Source organism: Tamandua tetradactyla, chromosome 1, assembly GCF_023851605.1.
Source record: "Tamandua tetradactyla isolate mTamTet1 chromosome 1, mTamTet1.pri, whole genome shotgun sequence".
Classification (NCBI taxonomy): domain Eukaryota; kingdom Metazoa; phylum Chordata; class Mammalia; order Pilosa; family Myrmecophagidae; genus Tamandua; species Tamandua tetradactyla.
In genome coordinates this window covers 143,521,210-143,545,291 of record NC_135327.1, presented here as the reverse complement: position 1 = coordinate 143,545,291, position 24,082 = coordinate 143,521,210, and the positions used below count along the sequence as shown (strand labels likewise).

Genomic DNA, 24,082 nt, shown 5'->3' with positions numbered 1-24,082 from the left:
TGGTTCTATAGAAACACACTATTAAAATTAGAATTGTTCTGCAAAAGAGAGCAGAAATGGAATGAGATGATGTATATTCAATTCTTTATTTGTCTTTGTCCCTCTCAACATTGTAAGTTTTGGGTTTTTGTTTTTTTTTTTCCCTTTGGCGCATGTGACTAACTTCCTATTTGTGTCTATCAGCTTGTTCAATGTATATTTACATACTTCAGATGGTAATAACAACTAACAAACAATTCTTAAAGAGCTCTATTCGAATTGCTTAAAGATAAATAAGCGTATATGTCCCAGAGAAAAAGGTTAAAAACAAACAGACCCTGTAAGCACCAGGGTTCAAAGTCATAGTTTTCATAGTAATTGTAAACAAACCTCGACTTTGGAAAGAAAAGGCTATTGGAATTTCCTAAAGGCAGCAGATGGTTGCAGCAGTGAAGGGCAGACTTTTCCAATTGTCCAGATCATACCTTTAGGCGAAATAGATCTAATAATTGAAACCAAGTAAAAGACAGACATAGAAACTGGAATCAATACTAAGTACACCTTAGTGGTCTTAAATCCCACCTTCCTCATTTGAAAGTTCAAACCAAGTTCAATAGACCAGTCCTCATTCTTTCTTTCTCACCTCTCCCTGCACCAGGGCCTAAGGGAGCTAAGCGACTTTGGGGGAAAGGTTGGGTGCAGAAAGACTAGGGAGGGAGGCTTGATTTAAAATTCTTCTGGGCCTGGAGATTAGAACTGGGAAGCACAGAAGAACTGTTGTGGTATAGGCCATGTTTGTTCTGAAAGAATTCCTTAATTAAAATTATTTTTTCCAGTAATACCTTTCTAATGGTAACTGTAGTAAACAAATCATTGTTTTAATGTAAGTAGTCTTGGGATAGGAGTAACTGAATAAGATGTAAATCCGAATTTCAGTTAAAAGAAAATGTCCTTGAGAGCAATGGAAAAGTTTTCCTGAATTTATGCTTGGGGCAAGGTAAACAATTGTAATACATTTTCCGGAGCTTGGTATGCTTTTGAGGTTGTTTGTAATTTTAGGATATTATGGAAACAGATTTTTTTTTTAAACCTCCAATAGAAGGAATAAAAAGCAAATACAGCTACAAAAAATATAGTGACAAAAGACTAGTCCTATTTCTGTTTTTATGATGACTTTTTTTTTTAACTGTCTGAAATTTACTAAACATTTCTATAAGAAAGGAACAATAGTTAAGGACAATCGAATTTTAACACATAGTCATTAAATTGTATTATTTTTACAGATTCATGTGATGGCATTTTGAATCAAACAATTTTGTTCTATTTAGATATGTTCTCCCTAAATGTATACAAGTTCACTGATAAAATAAGCTAGCAGTATATTAAATGTTTATTATGGTAAAAAAAAAAAAAAAGGTAAGTTTGTGTTTAATGAAATCAAGTTATTATTTTGACAAATTTTATTTTTAAAAATAATTATGTTTGTAAGATATTTAAAGACAAAATCAAAGGTCTTTTTGGTGACTTAAAGTATGTGGATATGTACAATATACAAGATGTGCTTTGTTTAAAGAAAGTTTGTAGTTTTATCCTTGCATGTGTAGGACAAAGCCTAAGTGAATATGGAAAGTTGTAGAAAGTTTCTGAAAGTAAATTTTGTTTGTTGTAGTCATTGTTACTACAAGATCTGAATGGATATGGAAAGCTATAGAATGTTTGTGAAAGTGAATTCTGGCTGTCATAGTCAATACTGACCAAATATTTAAAAGGCCCATTCATAATATTCTTAAGAGCTTTTGCGTCAACCCATGTATTCATACAAAACAGGAGTTTAGTTTTCTTTCTGTTAAAATAATGTGGGTTATTGGTCCGCTCTTAATGAAAGGTTATAAAAGGTTTTCTTAACCATCTGAGTACTCTGTCTAGAAGACTGATTTTGTATCATATCAGAATAATACTCTTGTTGATTTTTATGTTGACCTTATCCTTTATTTCAGAAGACTGGACTTCTTACTTTTAAAGGAAAACTGTTGCAAAGGATTTGTTCTTTCACCTTGAAAAGTGAGGTGGTAAAATAATTTAACATATTACATAGGAAGTTTTTGGGAAGTACTACAATAATTAAAATGGATTTTCTATTCGTCTGTTAACTAAATTTATATAAGAGAAATGCTATTCATGTATTTAAAGATTTTATAAAATTCTTAAAGACTGACAATGTTCTCACTGTACAGTATCCTGTACTGATCTGTATGCTGTTAGACAACAGCATGATGTTGTTAGTCATGATTTTAGTTAAAACTCTTAAAAAAAGGTAACAGATCATGGAAACTAAGTTTGCTTGTCGGTTATTCTCCTTTGCTCTACTACTTCTCTAAAAGTACATGTAGTCAACTGTGAGCTAGAACTTCATCTTCAACAAAAAGGACTTTAAAAGAAAAATAAGGTAAATATATAAATTATGTTCTACCTGTTAATTAACATAACCCTGGTGAATGTGTTAAGGTAAGACAAGACTCACAGGTTTGTGGTTGATGACCCCAATACAAGTTAACTGTCATATGTTTTTATTTCTGAAAATAGCTTCATTTAGAAAATGTTTATAAGAAAATTAGGGCCTAGATTGTCAGCTCTTACAGTAGTCACATTTACTCTCAGCTTTAACTGTTATTTCTGAATTCTGAGATGCTTTGTTCCTTGTGTATAGCCTGGTATTTCCCTGGAACTTTGGGTATTAGTTGGATACCTGAGACTTAGTGTTAGAGTACTCCAGCTCTGAAAGACAGCTTCTTTAACAGAAGCTGCAAAAGAGATCAGATTTCTGTTAGAGATGTGAATGAAGCTGATCTGGTTAGGACTAAGGTAAATCAGAATACTGGATAAAAGATGATATTGTCTGTATTTTAAACTTTCTGTGTGAGACCAAAGGAAGAGATCTTTATTTTTTGTCCACAAATTAAGTTTTCTGTAGCGTACTATGTCATTTAGCCTGTCTGGTCAGTTTATTTAAACAACTTAATTACATGGAACCTAGAACAGAGAATGAAATTTATATATTCTCTACAGGTTAATGTAATGCCTGATGTGTTTTAGAGTATTTTGGTCAGAAAATGAAGAAGTATTTGCAAAGTTTTCCCTTGAGAGACTGAAGGAAAAAAAATGTAAAACTGTTAAACTTCGCCACCTGGGGAATTCCTTCTAGTCTCTTAAGAATAGAACTCCCAATTTAATAAGCCAAGCCCTTGATCTTGAGGCTTGTCTTTATTAAACTTATTTTTGTAATGGAAAATCTAAGCCTTATAATTAATGTCTAAACATCACTCCCGGAGAGCCTCTTGTTGCTCAGATGTAGTCTCTCTCTAAGCTAAGTTGCAGATAAACTCACTTTACTTTCCCCCCTACGTGGGACATGACTCCCTGGTATGTAAGTCTTGCTGGCCATGTACGACATGATTCCTAGGGATGAAACTGGCCCTTGAATCATGGGATTGACAAAGCTTTCTTGACCAAAAGTGGGAAAAGAAATAAAACAAGATAAAGTTTCTGTGGCTAAGAGTAGTCAAATAAAATTGAGAGGTCACTCTGGAGGTTATGCTTATGCAGATTTCAGCCAGGTATTGCTCACTGCCACAATATGCCAAGCCCCAGCCAACAGTATTCCTGAAGACACTAAAGAAAACCCTGGGCTTTATCTAAGACTCTGTAAAATGTTTTTCTTATGAAGTTTATTTTTCAGAGACTTAGAGCTTCTAGATTGTTCCTATGCCAGATAAGCCCTGAAACCCAAAGGTACCAGTCTCTCCAAGAACATCATTCCTCTATTCCATAATGTCAGTGCCCCTTTTCAGAATGAAGAAGTGAAAACAGTTGTCACCCAGATATCCCTCAAGAATGAGAGAATGATTAAATGAGAGCAAGAATGAGAGAATGATTAAATGAGAGGGAGGAGTTTTAACTGAGAAGTTAACATTTAAAAAATTATTATGATTACTGAATCATTGTATAGGTATTTCTTTTTTACTTTCTAGTGTATTAGAATAGCCACAGAAAAATATCTGAACTGTAATCCAGCTACCTTGGTTTTTGATAATGATTGTGTAACTAGGTAGCCTTTATCTTGTGATTGTAAAAACCTTGTAAATGACCTACTTATACCTCCTTATCCTGTTTTGCAACTTTAGAATCTTATGATCACTAAAGACAGCCCCTAATGTTTACTAATGAAGGGCCTTGAGTCAGAGTAAAAATAACCCACCCCAATTCCAAAGCTGTCCTGATAGATGAAACCGGATCTAACAAAAATTGGCTCTCTTGACATATGCAGTAGCTTAAACTTTTACCTGTCAGTGACCTACATCTCATTATAATACTAAAAATCACACTCATGTCATACTAAGGTTGCTATTTTCTGAATCAATGTCTGCGTGTTAACTAATCAGATTATCTCTAACATCATCATCTCAGAACCATTGTGCTCATTATCCTACAACCTGCCCATCTTTTCATACTATAAAACCATTAAAGTTAATGTCTTTCAGGCAGACAGATTTTTAGGCTGATAGGCCATCTAATTTCCTTCTTTGCACCTAGCAATGAATTCTTTCTCCTTGAAACCGCGGTATCTCAGGAATTGGTCATTCGAACATACTGGACAGAGAATCCACTGTTTTTTATTGCTCTTACCTCCAAAGTAAGTAGATTAAATTTTGCATGACATTTTATTTCCTACTAAATATATTTTACATACTTCATTCAAGATTGTCAAAATCTGGCCCCAACCTTTGTTTCTAACATTTGTTAGTATTCTCTCTGTCTCTCTCTTTTAATTTAATGCAATTTTATTGATATGTATTATATATTCACATTCCACATGATCTTCCAAATTGAACAATCAGTGGTTCACAGTATCATCCTGAAACTGTACATCCATCATCACAATCAACTTTTTCTTTTCTGTGAAAAGTAGCGCATATACAAAAAAGCAATACATTTCAAAGTACCCCACCACAATTAGTTGTAGAACAGATTTTGGAGTTTGGTATGGGTTACAATTCCACAATTTTAGGTTTTTTATTACAGGCTGCTCCATGACACTGGACACTAAAAGAAATATCAGTATAATGATTCAGCAATCGTACTCATTTGTTAAACTCTACCTTCTTTGTATAACTCCAACATCTCCTTTGATCTTTCTCACACTGTTTAGGGATATTTGGGCTGTACCCATTCTAGCTTTTTCATATTGGAAGGGGCTGTTGATAATGTGAGATAGGGGTATGGAACTAGTTGATGTTCTAGAAAGACTGGCTCCTCTGCATTTCAGGATTTATCTGATCTAGGAACCCATCTGGAGGTTATAGGTTTCTGGAAAGTAATCGTAGTGCATGGAAACTTTGTATAACCTCATATACAGCTCTAGTTGCTCTTTTGGGTTTTGTTCTAGTTTGCTAGCTGCTGGAATGCAATACACCAGAAACTGGAATGTCTTTTAAGAGAGGGAATTTATTGTTGCAAGTTTACATTTCTAAGGCTGTGAGAATGTCCCAATTAAGGCAAGTCTATAAAAATGTCCAAATTAAGACATCAACAAGAGGTTACCTTCACTCAGGAAAAGCTGATAAGTTCACGATTTCTTTCCCAACGGAAAGACACATGGTAAATGTGGCAACATCTGCTAACTTTCTTTCTAATCTTCTTGTTTCATGAAGCTCCCCTGGGGTGCATTTTCCTTCATCTCTAAAGGTCTTTGACTGTATGGTCTCCCATGGTTTTTGGAAGAGGCTGTGAAACTTCCTCCAAAAAATGTTTCCTCTTTTAAAGGATTCCAGTGAACTAATCCAAACCCACCTGGAATGGGTAGAGTCACATCTTCCTGTAATCGAAGGTTAATACCCACAGTTGGGTGAGCCACATCTCTGTGGGGATAATCTAATCAAGCCCCCAACCTGTATAGGGATTAAAAGAAATGGATGCTTCCAGAAGATGGATCAGGATTAGAGCATGGCTTTTCTGGGGTTCATAATCCTTTCAAACCAGCACAGTTGGGGTTTTGCAAACTATGATAAGTAGCAATGTCTAACTGAAGCTTGCCTAAGAGTAGCCTTCAGAATAGCCTCTCAACTCTGTTTGAACTCTCTCAGTCTGTTAGTATTCTCTTATGGATACTTTGCAAACAAGAAAGATGGGATTAGCCCTTTCCTGCTGTCATATCTTAGCTCATACATGCAGTTCTTCTGCCTAGATGGCCCTTTCTGGCTAGACCTGTTGACATCTTCTTCCTCCTAGGTCAGCTTCAGTTGTTACTCCTATCTCTAACCATTCCTTGAGACTGAACCAGTCAGAAGAGAACATTTCTACATTTTCATGTGTTTTGATTGTGTCTTTATATCCCTTGGGCCTTAGCAGATACTGTAAACCTTGAATATGTGTTGAGCTAATTAAGGAGGTATTGTTATCAAACCACATATTGTTATTTTTATACCTATCTGGCCTAATCTACTTGATCCTGTGCCATGAGAGATGGCATATATTTTCATTTATTTTAACACTAAAATAGTTTGAGTTTGGTAAATACTTTTTGCACACACAAGCGAGGTATCTTTCCTTGAGTAGTCCAGCAGGATTTGTAACTATAGGGTACAGCAGAATTTGGAACTTCGGGTAGACTCATATGATTTAAGACACAAGGGAAAAAGAAAATATCAGTCTCTGAATTCTCCTTCATCTTAATTGGTGAGTTGTACCAACTGGTGAATTCACGTCCCTTTCTGCCTGCCTTCTGAGGTGTATGGATTTGAGGTTTTCAGGACAGTCGCCAGTTGTCAGATACACTTTCACTGAGGCAAGACTGCCTTCTGTAGTTGCAAAAAAGTAGTTTGTAGTTAGTATTTAGTTTCATGGGTACCGGTCTCAGCACACCTTATATTTTGAAGTTGTGTTCCACCTTGTGTAAGTCTTTTTATGTTCATCTTTAAATCTTTTGTTTCTCGCTTGGTAAATACTGTACTTGCAAGGTAGCTCTTGTTTTAGAATTATTAGGCAAGGCTGGGTTTCTCATGTGTTAAAGTCAGTGACTGTGAGGGGTTTTTAGGGTCTTGCAATTCAGCACTTAATAGCTTAACCAACTGAAGTGTCATTGGGGACATGTGTTAAGAGCACCTCATGGGAGAACTCATTGCTGGCTACGGTGGGCTATTTTGGTCAGCTTTATTAGGGTAAAATTTACATTAAATAAAATTTGCCAATTTTAGGTGCACAGTTCAGTGAAATGTGACAAATACATACATACATGGCATAATTGCCACCATAATTGTGAGATAACATTGTCATCAGCACCAGAAGTTCCCTTGAGCCCATTTGTATTCATTACCCTACCCTCTCTTACTAGCCTTTGGCAGCCATTTAAAAGACATAGTTTTGTCTTTTAAAATGAAGTCATAGAGTAGAGAGTCATTGCTGTGGCTTCTTCACTTAGCAGAATGCTTTTGAGTTCATTTATGTTATTATGTTATTGTTACTACTGATAGTATATTCCATATTTATCCAATTTGAGTATCCTTTCTGCAGTAATCTTTTTTAAAAACTTTGTAATTGTGAAATATGACAAATGCAGAAAAGCAATAGATTTAAGTATAATTTAAATTTAAGTATAACTATTTGTTAAATTGTACTTAATTTAACAAAGTATTTTAGAGGTAACTTCAAAGTATGTATGGGTTACAGTACCACAATTTCAGATATTTCCTTCTTTCTATTCCAGTACATTAGAGACTAAAACGATATCTATGTAATGATTCGGTAGTCATTATCATTTGTTAGATCCTATCTTCTCTGTTACAGATCTTCCCTTTCCTTTGATCATTCTCTCAGTCTTCTGGAGTATTTAGGCAGTGCCCTTCTAACTTCTTCATGTTGAAAAGGGGTGTTGAGATGATGGGATAAGATACTGCAACTGACTGATGTTCTTGGACAGGCTGGGATCTCTGGGTTTTAGGGGCTTATCTGACCCAAGATCCATCTGGAGGTTTTAGGTTTCTGAACAATATACTGAGTAAGTAAAACTTTTCTCAAATAGAGCCCTGGGTGTTCTTTAGAGGTTTCAGGAATACTGTTGGTTAGGGCTTGGCATATCATGGCAATTTACGGTATCTAGCTGAAGCTTGCATGAGAGTAACCTCCAGAATAGCCTCTCGACTGTATTTGAAATCTCTTAACTGCTGAAACCTTACTTTGTTACATTTATTTTCCCTCTTTTCACTTATGTTGTTGTATTACTGTTATTACTGAATAGTATATTCCATATTTATCCTATTTGTTTATTTTTTCTACAGTCATCGTTTGAAGAGCTTGAAAGTAGTACATTATTTGTCTAAGGATTTACTTTGACACTTAATATCCAAACTGCACAAAAAAGCAGTTTTACTTATTTAAAAGGGCATCTGTAGAATTCTCTGCCTGCTATGTAGGAAACCATATTCAATTCCTGGCCTGTGCTTTCTCCCCCACCCCTAAAATTCAACAGATGGTGCTGTAATAACGGATACTCACATGGAAAAAGAATGGAATATGACCCCTACCATATAGCAGAGAAAAAGCACCCGTAGAGTGGCTGTAGTGGTTAAATTTACATGAGTTTATGTGTCTTAAAGCATGGCCCTTGTGTCACCTATGTCAGACTCTCTTGGGTTGTTTATCAAGCATGCAGACTCCTGGGCCCTTTTCTCAGTCTCAGTAAGTTACATTCTGTGATTGGGGAAATTGAAATCACTTAAGGGAATATCAGTACTACAGATGATTCATCTTACCTCAGTGGATGTACATCCTAAATGTTCACAAATCTGTCTGAATTGTCAGATCTACCATCAGCTGTTCTTTCTCTAGTGTGCCTACTGGTACTCCAGGAGATTTAGTCCCAGTAGAAAGTTGGGTCTGGGAATATTCCACTGGTTCCAATTTATCTGTCTAGTGGGGTGAACTTAGATATCGGTTCTCCGTGTATGAGGTGTGTGACCTTGAACAAGTTATTTAACCCCTATGTTTAAAATTGAGTGTTAATAGTACTTACACATACAGTTGTATGGGATTAAGTGAGTTAATATGAATATAGCTCTTAGAATAATGCCATGCTGTTTAAAATGTTTGATTTTTAAAATATTTTTTATTTATTTATTTATTTTTGTCAGCCTAGGGGTATACTTTTAGTATTTGTTTTGATATGCCTACCTGTTTACCAGTTTGTTACCAATCACCATTCTTTCTGGCAATTCTGAACTTCCTGAAAATTTCCTGTTATTCTGAAATACATTCTTTAGAAGTTCCTTTAAAAGAGTGTTTGTGACTGTAAACTGAATTTTTTTAAATTTCTACCACTGAACTACCTTTGTACACACCTTTGTACACTCCTTTTCTTTATGTTATGGTTAAAGATTAACTGGACTACATTTCTGAAATTGTGTCACTTGCCATGTAACCTGATAACAAAGAAAAGGACTTCTTTTTCTGCCAAATGTGTAGTTTACTTGTCCTTTCTTTCTCATTAAAAGAAATATCCAGTAGCAGCTGGAAGACAGTCAGAACTCCCATATGGTTGCAATTTAGAACAGATGATTCCTACATTTTACTAGGGTTGTTCAGTATTTCCTCCCTAATCTGACAGAGCAAGTATATGTAAAATATAATATGAGGTACATAGAAAACTTAAATTTTAAAGCATAATGTTTTAATTATTAGTATAATTAATGGTATATAGTATACTTAAAAAAAATAAAGTATCTGTTTTTAAAGTGTGTTTTTCTTGTGAACATATTTGGAGTAATGATTAGAATATTGTGTTTTATGTAGCACAAAAGAAAATTTTTCGTGAAATAAAGAAGTGGCTGGTTAATATTTTGCTTTCAATTTTGTTTCAGTTGCTTAAATGTACATTCCTTTATGTTATTAACACATTGTATAAACTTTAGACTGACAATTTTAGTCTTCTTTTAAAAGAACTATATATTGCTTTTAACTTCTAATTGGGGCTGTTAAAAAAGAGAACATATATATTGCACAAATCTAAATGTTACTGTTTCTCATTCTTCTTGGAAGCCTATGCTTTATAAAGGTATAAAGTTGCACATTAAAAGATAATATAGAATAGCTAAAGGTATCCTGAGAAAGAAAAATGAAGTCGGAGGTCTCATGCTACCTCACTTTAAGGCATATTACGAAGCTACCATGGTCAAAACAGCATGGTACTGGGAAAAAGATAGATATACTGACCAATGGACTCAAATAGAATGTTCAGATATAGACCCTCTCATCTATGGACAATTGATATTTGATAAGGCAGTCAAGCCAACTCATCTGGGACAGAACAGTCTCTTCAATAAATGGTGCCTAGAGAACTGGATATCCATGTGCAAAAAAAGCAAGAGGATCCATATCTCACACCCTATACAAAAATTAACTCAAAATGGATCAAAGACCTCAACATTAGATCTAAGGCCATAAAACTGTTAGAAGAAAATGTAGGGAAATGTCTTAGAAATCTTATAATAGGAGGCAGTTTCCTAGACCTTACACCCAAAGCACGAGCATTGAAGAAAGAAAGAAATGGAAACTCCTCAAAATCAAACACTCTTGTACATCAGAGAACTTCTTCAAGAAAGTAAAAAGACAGCCTACACAATGGGAGATAATATTTGGATACGATATATCAGATAAAGGTCTAATATCCAGAATATATAAAGAGATTGTTCAAGTCAACTACAAAAAGACAGACAACCCAATTAGAAAATGGAAAAAAGACTTGAACAGACACTTCTCAGAAGAAAAAATGCAAATGGCCAAAAGGCACATGAAAAGATGTTCAACTTCCCTGGCTATTAGGAAATGCAAATCAAAACTGCAACGGGATATCATCTCATACCCAGCAGAATGGCCATTATCAATAAAACAGAAAACGACAAGTGCTGGAGAGGATGTGGAGAAAGAGGCACACTTACCCACTGTTGGTGGGAATGTCAAATGGTACAACCGCTGTAGAAGGTAGTTTGGCAGTTCCTCAGGAAGCTAAGTATAGAATTGCCATATGACCTGGCAATACCATTGCTAGATACCGACTCAGAGGACATGAGGTCAAGGACACAAATGGACATCTACACACCAGTGTTTATAGCAGCATTATTTACAATTGCAAAGAGATGGAAACAGCCCAAATGTCCATCAGCAGAAGAGTGGCTAAAGAAGCTGTGGTATATACATACGATGGAATATTATGCAGTTGTAAGACAGAATAAAGTTATGAAGTATGTGTAACAACATAGATGGACCTTAAGAGGACATTATGCTGAGTGAGATTATCCAGAAACAAAGGACAAATACTGTATGGTCTCACTGATGTGAGCTAACATTAATGAATGAACTTGGAGAATTTCAGTTAAGAAGAGAGGTCATCAGGAGATAGAAATAGGGCAGATATTGGGTAATTGGAACTGAAGGGATACAGATTGTGCAACGGGACTGACTGTAAAAATTCAGAAATGGATAGCACAATACTTCCTCATTGTAGCACAATAATGTTAGTACGCTGATTGAAGCTGAATGTGAAAATGATAGAGGGAGGAGGGCTGGGGGGCCAAATGAAATCAGAAGGAAAGATAGACGATGAAGGCTGAGATGGTATAGTCTAGGAATGCCTAGAGTGTATAGTGATAGTGACTGTATTAGTTAGGGTTCTCTAGAGAAACAGAATCGACAGGGAACACTCGCAAATATGAAATTTATATAAGTGTCTCATGTGACCACGGGAATGCAGAGTCCAAAATCTGCAGGGCAGGCTGTGAACACACTGACGATTCCGATGGAGAGTCTGGACAAACTCCACAGGAGAGGCTCACCAGCCGAAACAGGACAGGAGAAGAGAGCCTGTCTCTTCTGAATCCTCCTTAAAAGGTTTCCAGTGATAAGATTAAGCATTACTCATTGCAGAAGACACTCCCCTTTGGCTGATTACAAATGTAATCGGCTGTGGATGTAGCTGACATGATCATGATTTAATTCTATGAAATGTCCTCATTGCAACAGGCAGGCCAGCACTTGCCCAACCAGATAAACAGGTACCATCACTTGGCCAAGTTGACACATGAACCATGACAGTGACTAAATGTACAAATTTAAAAATGTTTTGCATGAGGAAGAACAAGGGAATGTTAATAATGCAGGGTGTTGAAAATAAATGGTAATTAATATTGTAAAGCTTTAACTTAAGTGTGAGACTAAAGCAAAAAATGTTTATTTAGTACAAAATTTTAATTTCGACTAGTGCATGTCCTAATATAAGTTATGTGGACAGCTTAATTGAACACCATAAGTACATGGAACCTTGAGTAGGGTATGAGATTTTGTAGGTTTGTCCAAAGTGATGCCTCAGTAAACCCCAGAAGGATTTGAACAGTGAATAAAAAGTATTTGCAAAGTCCCCTTGGAGAAATGGTGAGAAAGGGGAAAAATTCAATTTCTCCAAGTGGAGAATTCTTTATATTCTCACAACAGTGGGGACAACCAAAGCAATAGGCTGAGCCCCCAGTCTTGGGGTTTGTTCATGTGAAACTGAATTCGACAAAGGATTGACTAAGCCTACTTAAAATTAGGCCTAAGAGTCACCCCAGAGAATCTCTTTTGTTGCTCAGATGTGACCTCTCTCTCTCAGCCAACACTACAAGCAAACTCACTGCCCTCCCGCTCTCTACATGGGACATGATTCCCAGGGGTGTGGACCTTCTTGGCAACATGGGACAGAAATCCTAGAATGAGCTGGCACTCAGCACCAAGGGATTAAGAAAACCTTCTCGACTGAAAAAGGGAAGAGAGAAATGAGACCAAATAAAGTGTCAATGGCAGAGAGATTCCAAACAGAGGAATTATCCTGGAGAGGTTATCCTGGAGGTTATTCTTACGCATTAAGTAGATATCACCTTGTTATTCAAGATGTAATGCAGAGGCTGGAGGGAACTGCTTGAAAATGTAGAACTGTGTTCCAGTAGCCATGTTTCTTGAAGGTCATTGTATAATGATAATAACTTTCACAGTGTGACTGTGTGATTGTGAAAACCTTGTGCCTGATGCTTCTTTTATATACCTATGGACAGATGAATAAAACATATGGATTATAAATAAATAAATAATAGGGGGAACCAACATTAAAATAAGATGTCTGAGCCTCTCAAGTGAAAAGAATTGGGGCCCTGAAAATTAGAATTGCCTTCATTATATTTTTCACAGAGCCTGTCTACTGCATGGAGGTAAAGTTATTTACAAAAAATGCCCCACGCCCTTCTCCGCCGGCGCTCTCGCCGCCATCTAGCCCTCCTTTTCCTCTTTCACCACCGGCGCTCCTGCCGCCATCTAGCCCTCCTCTTCCTCTTTCTCTGCCGGCAGCGCTCCCGCCGCCATCTTGGCCTTCTCTTTCCCCTTCTGCTCTGGCAGCGCTCCATCTGCCATCTTATCCTTCCCTGTCTCCTCCGACTCCAGCGGCTCTCCAACCACCACCGTGCCCTCTTCTGCCTTCACCGGCTCCTCCGCCACCGTCCTCAACAGCCTTGCCATCCTCACCTTTCCTCCTCCAGAACAGCTAGTAGGGGAGTAGAAACGATACAGAACAGCTCCCGGAGCCATGACAGAGATAAAAATGACAGTGTACCCCATCCTGGAACGGCTGACTGGCTGGGAGAACCCGCTCTGGTGAGATCGCCGAGGGGCGCGGGCTTCCCTGGGCGGGGCGGCAAGCAGCCAGAGTCCTGCCCCTCCTTCCCGGGCCAGCTGGCAGAATTGGGCAGGCAGTCCTCTCAAGCCGCAGCGGCTGGCGCCCCCACCATGCGCGCCCCCCCCGGACCAACTGAGAGAATTTGATCGGAAATCCCCAGGCCGCGGAGAACAGTGACTGGGGGGGTCCCTTCCAAACATGTGACTCCTCGGTCCGGCTGGGAACGGTGCACTCTCCCGGGCCGCGGCGGCTGGCGCCCTCCCGCCACGCTTGGCGCCCCGGGCCGACTAGGAAATTCGGACGGGCGCTCTCCCGGGCTGCGGCGGCCAGCGACCCTCCCTGCGTTCGGACCCCCGGGCCGGCTGGCTCTCTTCCAAGCTGCTTCGGCTGGCGAACCTCCCCCACAGCCAGAGTTTTCCAAAGTTGAAGGACCCACAGCACCTTTTACTGCGGTGGTACCCGCAGTCAAACGTGTGCCACGAGCGCCACCTACTGGCAGGATAAGAAGAACAGAACCCAGAGATTTCACAGAAAAATCTTTCAACCTGTTGGGTCCAAGACCCAGGGAAATCTGATTAAATGCCCAGACGCCAGCAGAAGATAACAGATCACGCTCAGAAAACTGAAAATATGGCCCAGTCAAAGGAGCAAACCAATATTTCAAATGAGATACAGGAGCTGAGACAACTAATGCTGAAAATACGAACAGAAATGGAAAACCTCTTCAAAAACAAAATCGATAAATTGAGGGAGGACATTAAGAAGACATGGGCTGAACAAAAAGAAGAAATAGGAAAACTGAAAAAACAAATCACAGAACTTATGGAAGTGAAGGATAAAGTAGAAAAGATGGAAAAAACAATGGATACCTACAATGATAGATTTAAAGAGACAGAAGATAGAATTAGTGATTTGGAGGATGGAACATCTGAAGTCCAAAAAGAAACAGAAACTATCGGGAAAGAATGGAAAAATTTGAACAGGGTATCAGGGAACTGAAGGACAATATGAACTGCACAAATATACGTGTTGTGGGTGTCCCAGAAGGAGAAGAGAAGGGAAAAGGAGGAGAAAAACTAATGGAAGAAATTATCCCTGAAAATTCCCCAACTCTTATGAAAGAACTAAAATTACAAATCCAAGAAGTGCAGCGCACCCCAAAGAGATTAAACCCAAATAGGCGTTCTCCAAGACACTTACTAGTTAGAATGTCAGAGGTCAAAGAGAAAGAGAGGATCTTGAAAGCAGCAAGAGAAAAACAATCCATCACATACAAGGGAAAACCAATAAGACTATGTGTAGATTTCTCAGCAGAAACCATGGAAGCTAGAAGACAGTGGGATGATATATTTAAATTACTAAAAGAGAAAAACTGCCAACCAAGACTCCTATATCCAGTAAAATTGTCCTTCAAAAATGAGGGAGAAATTAAAACATTCTCAGACAAAAAGTCACTGAGAGAATTTGTGACCAAGAGACCAGCTCTGCAAGAAATACTAAAGGGAGCGCTAGAGTCAGATACGAAAAGACAGAAGAGAGAGGTATGGAGAAGAGTGTAGAAAGAAGGAAAGTCAGATATGATATATATAATACAAAAGGCAAAATGGTAGAGGAAAATATTATCCAAACAGTAATAACACTAAATGTTAATGGACTGAATTCCCCAATCAAAAGACATAGACTGGCAGAATAGATTAAAAAACAGGATCCTTCTATGTGCTGTCTACAGGAAACACATCTTAGACCCAAAGATAAACATAGGTTGAAAGTGAAAGGTTGGGAAAAGATATTTTATGCAAATAACAACGAGAAAAGAGCAGGAGTGGCTATACTAATATCCAACAAATTAGACTTCAAATGTAAAACAGTTAAAAGAGACAAAGAAGGACACTATATACTAATAAAAGGAACAATTAAACAAGAAGACATAACAATCATAAATATTTACGCACCGAACCAGAATGCCCCAAAATACGTGAGGAATACACTGCAAACACTGAAAAGGGAAATAGACACATATACCATAATAGTTGGAGACTTCAATTCAGCACTCTCATCAATGGACAGAACATCTAGACAGAGGATCAATAAAGAAATAGAGAATCTGAATATTACTATAAATGAGCTAGACTTAACAGACATTTATAGGACATTACATCCCACAACAGCAGGATACACCTTTTTCTCAAGTGCTCATGGATCATTCTCAAAGATAGACCATATGCTGGCTCACAAAGCAAGTCTCAACAAATTTAAAAAGATTGAAATCATACACAACACTTTCTCGGATCATAAAGGAATGAAGTTGGAAATCAATAATAGGCGGAGGGCCACAAAATTCACAAATACGTGGAGGCTCAACAACACACTCTTAAACAACGAGTGGGTCAAAGAAGAAATTGCAAGAGAAATTAGTAAATACCTCGAGGCGAATGAAAACGAAAACACAACATATCAAAACCTATGGGACGTAGCAAAGGCAGTGCTAAGAGGGAAATTTATTGCCCTAAATGCCTATATCAGAAAAGAAGAAAAGGCAAAAATGCAGGAATTAACTGTCCACTTGGAAGAATTGGAGAAAGAACAGCAAACTAACCCCAAAGCAAGCAAAAGGAAAGAAATAACAAAGAGTAGAGCAGAAATAAATGAAATTGAAAACATGAGAACAATAGAGAAAATCAATAAGGCCAGAAGTTGGTTCTATGAGAAATTCAATAAGATCGATGGGCCCTTAGCAAGATTGACAAAAGGAAGAAGAGAGAGGACGCAAATAAATAAGATCAGAAATGGAAGAGGAGACATAACCACTGACCTTACCGAAATAAAGGAGGTAATAACAGGATACTACGAACAACTTTACGCTAATAAATACAACAATTTAGATGAAATGGGCGGGTTCTTGGCAAGGCATGAACAACTAACTTTGACTCAAGAAGAAATAGATGACCTCAGCAAACCAATCACAAGTAAAGAAATTGAGTCAGTCATTCAAAAGCTTCCTAAAAAGAAAAGTCCAGGACCAGATGGCTTCACATGTGAATTCTATCAAACATTCCAGAAAGAATTAGTACCAACTCTCCTCAAACTCTTCAAAAAAATCGAAGTGGAGGGAAAGCTACCTAATTCATTCTATGAAGCCAACATCACCCTCATACCAAAACCCGGCAAAGATATTACAAAAAAAGAAAACTACAGACCAATCTCTCTAATGAATATAGATCCAAAAATCCTCAACAAAATTCTTGCAAATCGAATCCAACAGCAGATTAAAAGAATTATACATCATGACCAAGTAGGATTCATCCCAGGTATGCAAGGATGGTTCAACATAAGAAAATCAATTAATGTAATACACCATATCAACAAATCAAAGCAGAAAAATCACATGATCATCTCAATTGATGCAGAGAAGGCATTTGACAACATTCAACATCCTTTCCTGTTGAAAACACTTCAAAGGATAGGAATACAAGGGAACTTCCTTAAAATGATAGAGGGAATATATGAAAAACCCACAGCTAATATCATCCTCAATGGGGAAAAATTGAAAACTTTCCCCTAAGATCAGGAACAAGACAAGGATGTCCACTATCACCACTATTATTCAACATCGTGTTGGAGGTTCTAGCCAGAGGAATTAGACAAGTAAAAGAAATACAAGGCATCAAAATTGGAAAGGAAGAAATAAAACTATCACTGTTTGCAGACGATATGCTACTATACGTCGAAAACCCGGAAAAATCCACAACAAAACTACTAGAGCTAATAAATGAGTACAGCAAAGTAGCAGGTTACAAGATCAACATTCAAAAATCTGTAGCATTTCTATACACTAGCAATGAACAAGCTGAGGGGGAAATCAAGAAACGAATCCCATTTACAATTGCAACTAAAAGAATAAAATACCTAGGAATAAATTTAACTAAAGAGACAAAAAACCTATATAAAGAAAACTACAAAAAACTGTTAAAAGAAATCACAGAAGACCTAAATAGATGGAAGCGCATATCGTGTTCATGGATTGGAAGACTAAATATAGTTAAGATGTCAATCCTACCTAAATTGATTTACAGATTCAATGCAATACCAATCAAAATCCCAACAACTTATTTTTCAGAAATAGAAAAACCAAGGAACAAATTTATCTGGAAGGGCAGGGTGCCCCGAATTGCTGAAAGTATCTTGAGGGAAAAAAACGAAGCTGGAGGTCTCACGCTGCCAGACTTTAAGGCATATTATGAAGCCACAGTGGTCAAAACAGCATGGTATTGGCATAAAGATAGATATATCGACCAATGGAATCGAATAGAGTGCTCAGATATAGACCCTCTCATCTATGGACATTTGATCTTTGATAAGGCAGTCAAGCCAACTCACCTGGGACAGAACAGTCTCTTCAATAAATGTTGCCTAGAGAACTGGATATCCATACGCAAAAGAATGAAAGAGGACCCGTATCTCACACCCTATACAAAAGTTAACTCAAAATGGATCAAAGATCTAAGCATTAGGTCTAAGACCATAAAACAGTTAGAGGAAGATGTAGGGAGATATCTTATGAAATTTACAATTGGAGGCGGTTTTATGGACCTTACACCTCAAGCAAGAGCACTGAAGAAAAAAATAAATAAATGGGAGCTCCTCAAAATTAAACACTTTTGTGCATCAAAGAACTTCATCAAGAAAGTAGAAAGACAGCCTACACAATGGGAGACAATATTTGGAAATGACATATCAGATAAAGGTCTAGTATCCAGAATTCATAAAGAGATCGTCCAACTCAACAACAAAAAGACAGCCAACCCAATTACAAAATGGAAAAAAGACTTGAACAGACACCTCTCAGAAGAGGAAATACAAATGGCCAAAAGGCACATGAAGAGATGCTCAATGTCTCTGGCCATTAGAGAAATGCAAATCAAAAGGAGATATCATCTCACACCCACCAGAATGGCCATTATCAACAAAACAGAAAATGACAAGTGCTGGAGAGGATGCGGAGAAAGAGGCACACTTATCCTCTGTTGGTGGGAATGTCCACTGTGGAAGGCAGTTTGGCGGTTCCTCAAAAAACTGAATATGCATACGACCCAGCAATACCATTGCCAGGTATCTACTCAAAGGACTTAAGGGCAAAGATACAAACGGACATTTGCACACCAATGTTTATAGCAGCATTATTTACAATTGCAAAGAGATGGAGACAGCCAAAATGTCCATCAACAGACGAGTGGCTAAACAAACTGTGGTATATACATACGATGGAATATTATGCAGCTTTAAGACAGGATAAACTTATGAAGCATGTAATAACATGGATGGACCTAGAGAACATTATGCTGAGTGAGTCTAGCCAAAAACTAAAGGACAAATACTGTATGGTCCCACTGATGTGAACCGACATTCGAGAATAAACTTGGAATATGTCATTGGTAACTGAGACCACCAGGAGTTAGAAACAGGGTAAGATAATAGGTAATTGGAGCGGAAGGTATACAGACTGTGCAACAGGACTAGATACAAAAACTCAAAAATGGACAGCATAATACTACCTAATTGTAATGTAATTATGTTAAAACACTGAATGAAACTGCATCTGAGCAATAGTTTCTTGTTATTGTTGTTGTTTGTTTGTTTGTTCGTGTCTTTTTTTCTTTTTCCTTTTTTTATTATTATTTTTTTATTTTTTTTCTATATTATCATTCTATATCTTTTTCTGTTGTTTTGCTAGTTCTTTTCCTAAATCGATGCAAATGTACTAAGAAATGATGATCATATATCTGTGTGATGATATTAAGAATTACTGATTGCATATGTAGAATGGAATGATTTCTAAAAAAAAAAAAAAAAAATGCCCCAGTGCTGCAGTGGTTCTCACTCAGGATCATTTTGCCTCCCAAGGGACGTTTGTCAAGGTCTAGAAACATTTTTATGGTCTCAGCTGTGGGCGTGCTCTTGATCTCTAGTGGTCAACATCCTTCAGTTCACAGGGCAGCTCCTTCCAGCAGAGAATTATCCCGCACAAATGTCAGTACTGCCGAGATTGAGACAACCTGTACTCATAAGTAGAGCGGTATCTTCCTCCTCATTTTTCCATATAAAATATTTAATTTAGGAAGAAACAGACAACTTTCAAGGTGTTCCTGATTGATTAAATTTGTCAGATGCATTCTGCACACATTTCTGAAGAGTGGGTAGTTCATGCCTTTACCTACATCATCTGTGTCCTTCTCTTCCCTCTGAGAAAGTGATAAACAGTTGTAGTTTTCCCCCTGCTTCTAATCTCATGAACTTTTTTGCGTGCGTCCATCCTACTTTCAGTATTCGGAGGTCTGTTGAAAAGAAAATGAGCAATTGCATTGCTGCCAGTAAACCAAAAATGATTATTGTAGTACCATAAGGTCTGTTGGAATTTTACTGTGTATTCTGGAAGTGATGTGGGTGTTTGGTTGTGAATATTCCCCTTTTGTGTCCCACCATGAGAAATGGTTAACTTAGAATATTAACACCACCCTCTCCTAGTGTCTGTCATCCGGGGAGCTCTAGCTTTGAGTCTTCATAAATTCTCGGAAATAGAAATCAATATAAGTCATTTTCAACTTGTAAACATTTGTTCTGTGATCATAACTGCAAATATTTGCCATTCAGATTACCCTTCAGTGTGATCCCACCTCCCAACACCCCAACCCAGCCCCAGCCTAAATTTCAGGATTTCTGCTGGTTTCTACTGCTTCCTCATTCATGGCTTGTGTCAGTTGCATTTTTACAACAAGGCATGTGAATGAGCTGTGGCTAACTTATACTAAAGGGGATATATTTTAAGAATATTTGAGGACTCACAATTGGCAGGAATTTAGTGGTCCAGTAGCAGTTTTTTGATCAGCACCCTGGTCTTCTCTCTTAATACCTGTGTGACAGCTGACCTCAGAATACCAGGTCTCAAGAGTGAGTTTGACTATGTGTCTTAAGCTTTCTAGGGTGAGGGGAGAAAGAATTTGGAACCAACTTTCCATAGAAGAGGGAGAACTGCCACCCAGAGGAAATCTTGGTGCTGTTAGAAATTGAGTGGGCACAAAAAAAATGACCTGTCACTACACCAGTACACTGGGATTCCTCTCACTCCCCTTGACCACAGAACCCCACTTTCCCTGCTGGTGATCTCTGGGAAATACCTCTGTGACCCTAACCAACCCCTAACCCCTGCCACTTGATGTTTGAGGCCAATTCAGGAAATGCAGGGGTAGTCCCTTTGACAAGGCAGCTTAGGGGAAAGATTTGTTTCTTGCATCTGTGTTGAAACTTTAGATTCAAGTTTCCATATTGGGACATGTTTAGAAATAGCAGTTAAGTTTTATAGTAAGTGAAATCTTGATTTTATAGAAACCCATTATGAATATTTTAAGTAAATTTAATATGTCTGTGAGTTATTCTAGATAGCCAAATGAAGAATAGATCTTTAAGTTCAAGGTATTTCCTTTCTGCATTGTTTTCCTAGCTTTTTTAAAAAAAGTATAGTAACATCATTTAACATTTTGTGACAATTAGAAATGACTATTTCAAACATTGCATTAACGTATGGACTGTATTTGTATTTGGTTGACAGTGAATTTTTGTCTAATTTCCAGTTTTGGGCAGTGTTCTTGATAAGCAAGCGTGATGATAACTGAGTTTCTTAATGAAAATCACCATACTTCTTACATAATACATATTAGTGAGCTTTTATGAGTTATCCCACATAGTTATCCAAACCTGTTCCTCTTGAAAAATAATGGAGAACAAAACAAACCCCTTTATAAGTTGAGGGCTCCTTGAACCTGTCCTCTTGTGATCTCTGTGGGAGATCTCTGCATGAGATTTCTAGCTATTATGGTTGTGTGTATGTTTTAGGTTCCTAACTACTTAAACAAATATCATACAATGTATTGGCTTAACAACAGCAACATGGGCTCTCAATTTCAGAGACTAGGAAGCTTTCTTCCTCCTAGGATCTGTGTCCTCTGGCTTGCCAGCAATATGTAGGGTTCTTTGACTTTGCCTTCACATGGCAACACATATGGCAGCATCTTCTCCTTCAGCCATGTTGGATTAAGGCTGGCCCTCATTCGTTTTGGGCATGCCTTAACTAAACATCTTCAAAGAGCCTATTTACCAATGGGTTCACCCCCACAGGACCAGGGGTTGGTACTTGAACATGCCTTTGTGGGGGCATGGTTCAGTCCTCAACAATGTATATAATGGAATACTCCTTCATTTCACTTATATCTTATATAACTTTATAGTCGTTTAAATGCAGAACTTTACAGTCGTTTGAATACTGAGTGAAAACACGCTTATAAAAATACTCCTTGGCTAATGGGGGAAGACCGTCTCCCACCGTCAACCTGTACATTGAGACATTACTTGAATTCAGCTAAAATGAGTGAAGTGACCCCAATAAGTATTTCTTCTTAATGTGTGACGAATTTTATTTTTTCCCATATTTAGAAACTCTCAAGTGTGTCCATAATGCACGATTTACTTCTAAGTAAATAGGAAGTTTTTCCTTACTGTTTCAGGCCGGAGCCTCAACAGAAAGCTCCCTTAGTTCCTCCACCACCACCACCACCACCACCACCACCACCTCTGCCAGACCCTGCTCCCCCAGAGCCAGAGGAGGAGATTCTGGGATCAGATGATGAAGAACAAGAGGACCCTGCGGACTACTGCAAAGGTGAGTGTTGAGTGCAGCAGTGCAGTGCCTGCCTTCCCTGGACTGGGCCACCTAGTAATTTGTTGGAAGAATGGAGAGGTGTTAGTGATATAGACTTCGTCTTTATCAAATTAGCCTCCTTGTATATCAATATCAGTTTAAATTCTTAGATCATTAAATATAGAATGATACCAGAAAATGTAAGAGATATAAAGGATAGAAAAATGTAAGGATAGAAAAGTAAAATGTACAGAGAAAATATGTGCATAGTGTAGGTACTTTGAAATCATTTTCAGTCTACTAACAGAATTAAAGATACTATGAAATAGGGCAGTTAAGGGTAAAAAAACATAATAAACCACCTAAGAAGAGTATCGGGAGTAGAAGGTACCAGGTTCTTGAGGGAGCTGATTTTAACTGTGTCCACTGTATTTGGCTTTAAGATTTCTGGCTGCTAAGGCTAAAGGGGAACTGTTCCTTTCTTTGTGTAGAATTGAATTACATTCATTGTGGGACGAAAGCATGCAAATTTGTTTACTGAGACAGATTTTTTCCTGGGATTGAGCTCAACGAACATGACGTTCTTTGAATGCTGACAGTGTGTGGTATAGTGGGTTACATTTTTAGCTATGATTTCATAGAAGACATAGAAACTATTCAAGTAGAGAGTTCTTATAGTGATGCTGTATAAAACCCAGAGTGTATAGTTAGGTTTTAACTCATAAAGTACAAGACATTGTGTAAGGAGTATTGAGAAAAATATGATCCGGAAACTATGCTTTGTTTAGACTGGGCTCCAAGGATCTAAGAGAAAGGGCTGGTAGTTGCTTGGTCCATTTGGCTTCCTCTTTGTTACTTAAACTACCCCTTTGGACTTTACTTCCCTCAAATAGAAAATTCTCATAGCCCAGAATCCTGAGCTTCTGAATGGTTGGTGAGACAGTTTACTTGCTGCCATTCAAAGAAAATATAACTCAGATTCTATATAACATAAGAATTGGATGGTAGAAGTACTCATGTTTGGGCTATAAAGCATTAAAAGAATCTTTGGCTCTGTAGTATCTTAGTCATTCAGATTTATGTAGTGGATAGTTGTCGTTTGTGTGTTGTTTAAGGAACAGTGCATTTATTTTGCTGCCGACTAAGATGAAAAAGTTACTCTGCTGTGAAAGTTTAAGAATTAATCTTCCACTCTAACACAGTTTTTAAAATAGGTAGAGATACACGTAGAATTAATATTTTCCTTAGAAAAGGGTATGCAGATCTTCCTTAGAGAAGGGGATGTTTATATGATGATTCAGACTTGCAAATTATTTATGTTTTAGTACAATAATTTAACCACTTTTCCTGGGACATCCTTCATCTTGTATTATTTTCATCTGGCATAGATTATAAGCCATAAACCTGAAGTCCACTGACTGTATCTGTCTGAATTGCTGTGGTCAGTGCTTAACATATGAATATGCACAACTTGGTGCATGACTTAAGCATTCTCATGATTAAACTCAATAGCATTAATTTTACTTAGGTTATGAAACTACCAATTTTCTTCATATGTCACAGACCTTTTAGTTATTTCATTTCTAGTCATATGTCTTCTCAGCCTTTGTTTTCGTTTTCTGAATTTCTTTAGTGTAACTGAGAATCTAAATTATTCACTAAATATTATT

The 24,082-nt window shown here is 37.6% G+C and overlaps 1 protein-coding gene across 21 annotated transcripts in view; it reads left to right on the top strand.

Annotated features, from left to right (window-relative positions):
• Positions 1 to 24,082, top strand: part of SRPK2 (SRSF protein kinase 2) — a 341,198-nt gene that overhangs the window by 226,347 nt on the left and 90,769 nt on the right. For all 21 annotated transcript variants that reach the window (XR_013175857.1, XM_077159835.1, XM_077160609.1 and 18 more), the window contains one exon: positions 22,279 to 22,433. Coding sequence is in view for 20 of the 21 variants with exons in the window: in XM_077159835.1 (XP_077015950.1) it covers positions 22,279 to 22,433 (155 nt within the window). In the remaining variant the exon portion in view is untranslated. The remainder of the gene's footprint in view (positions 1 to 22,278; positions 22,434 to 24,082) is intronic.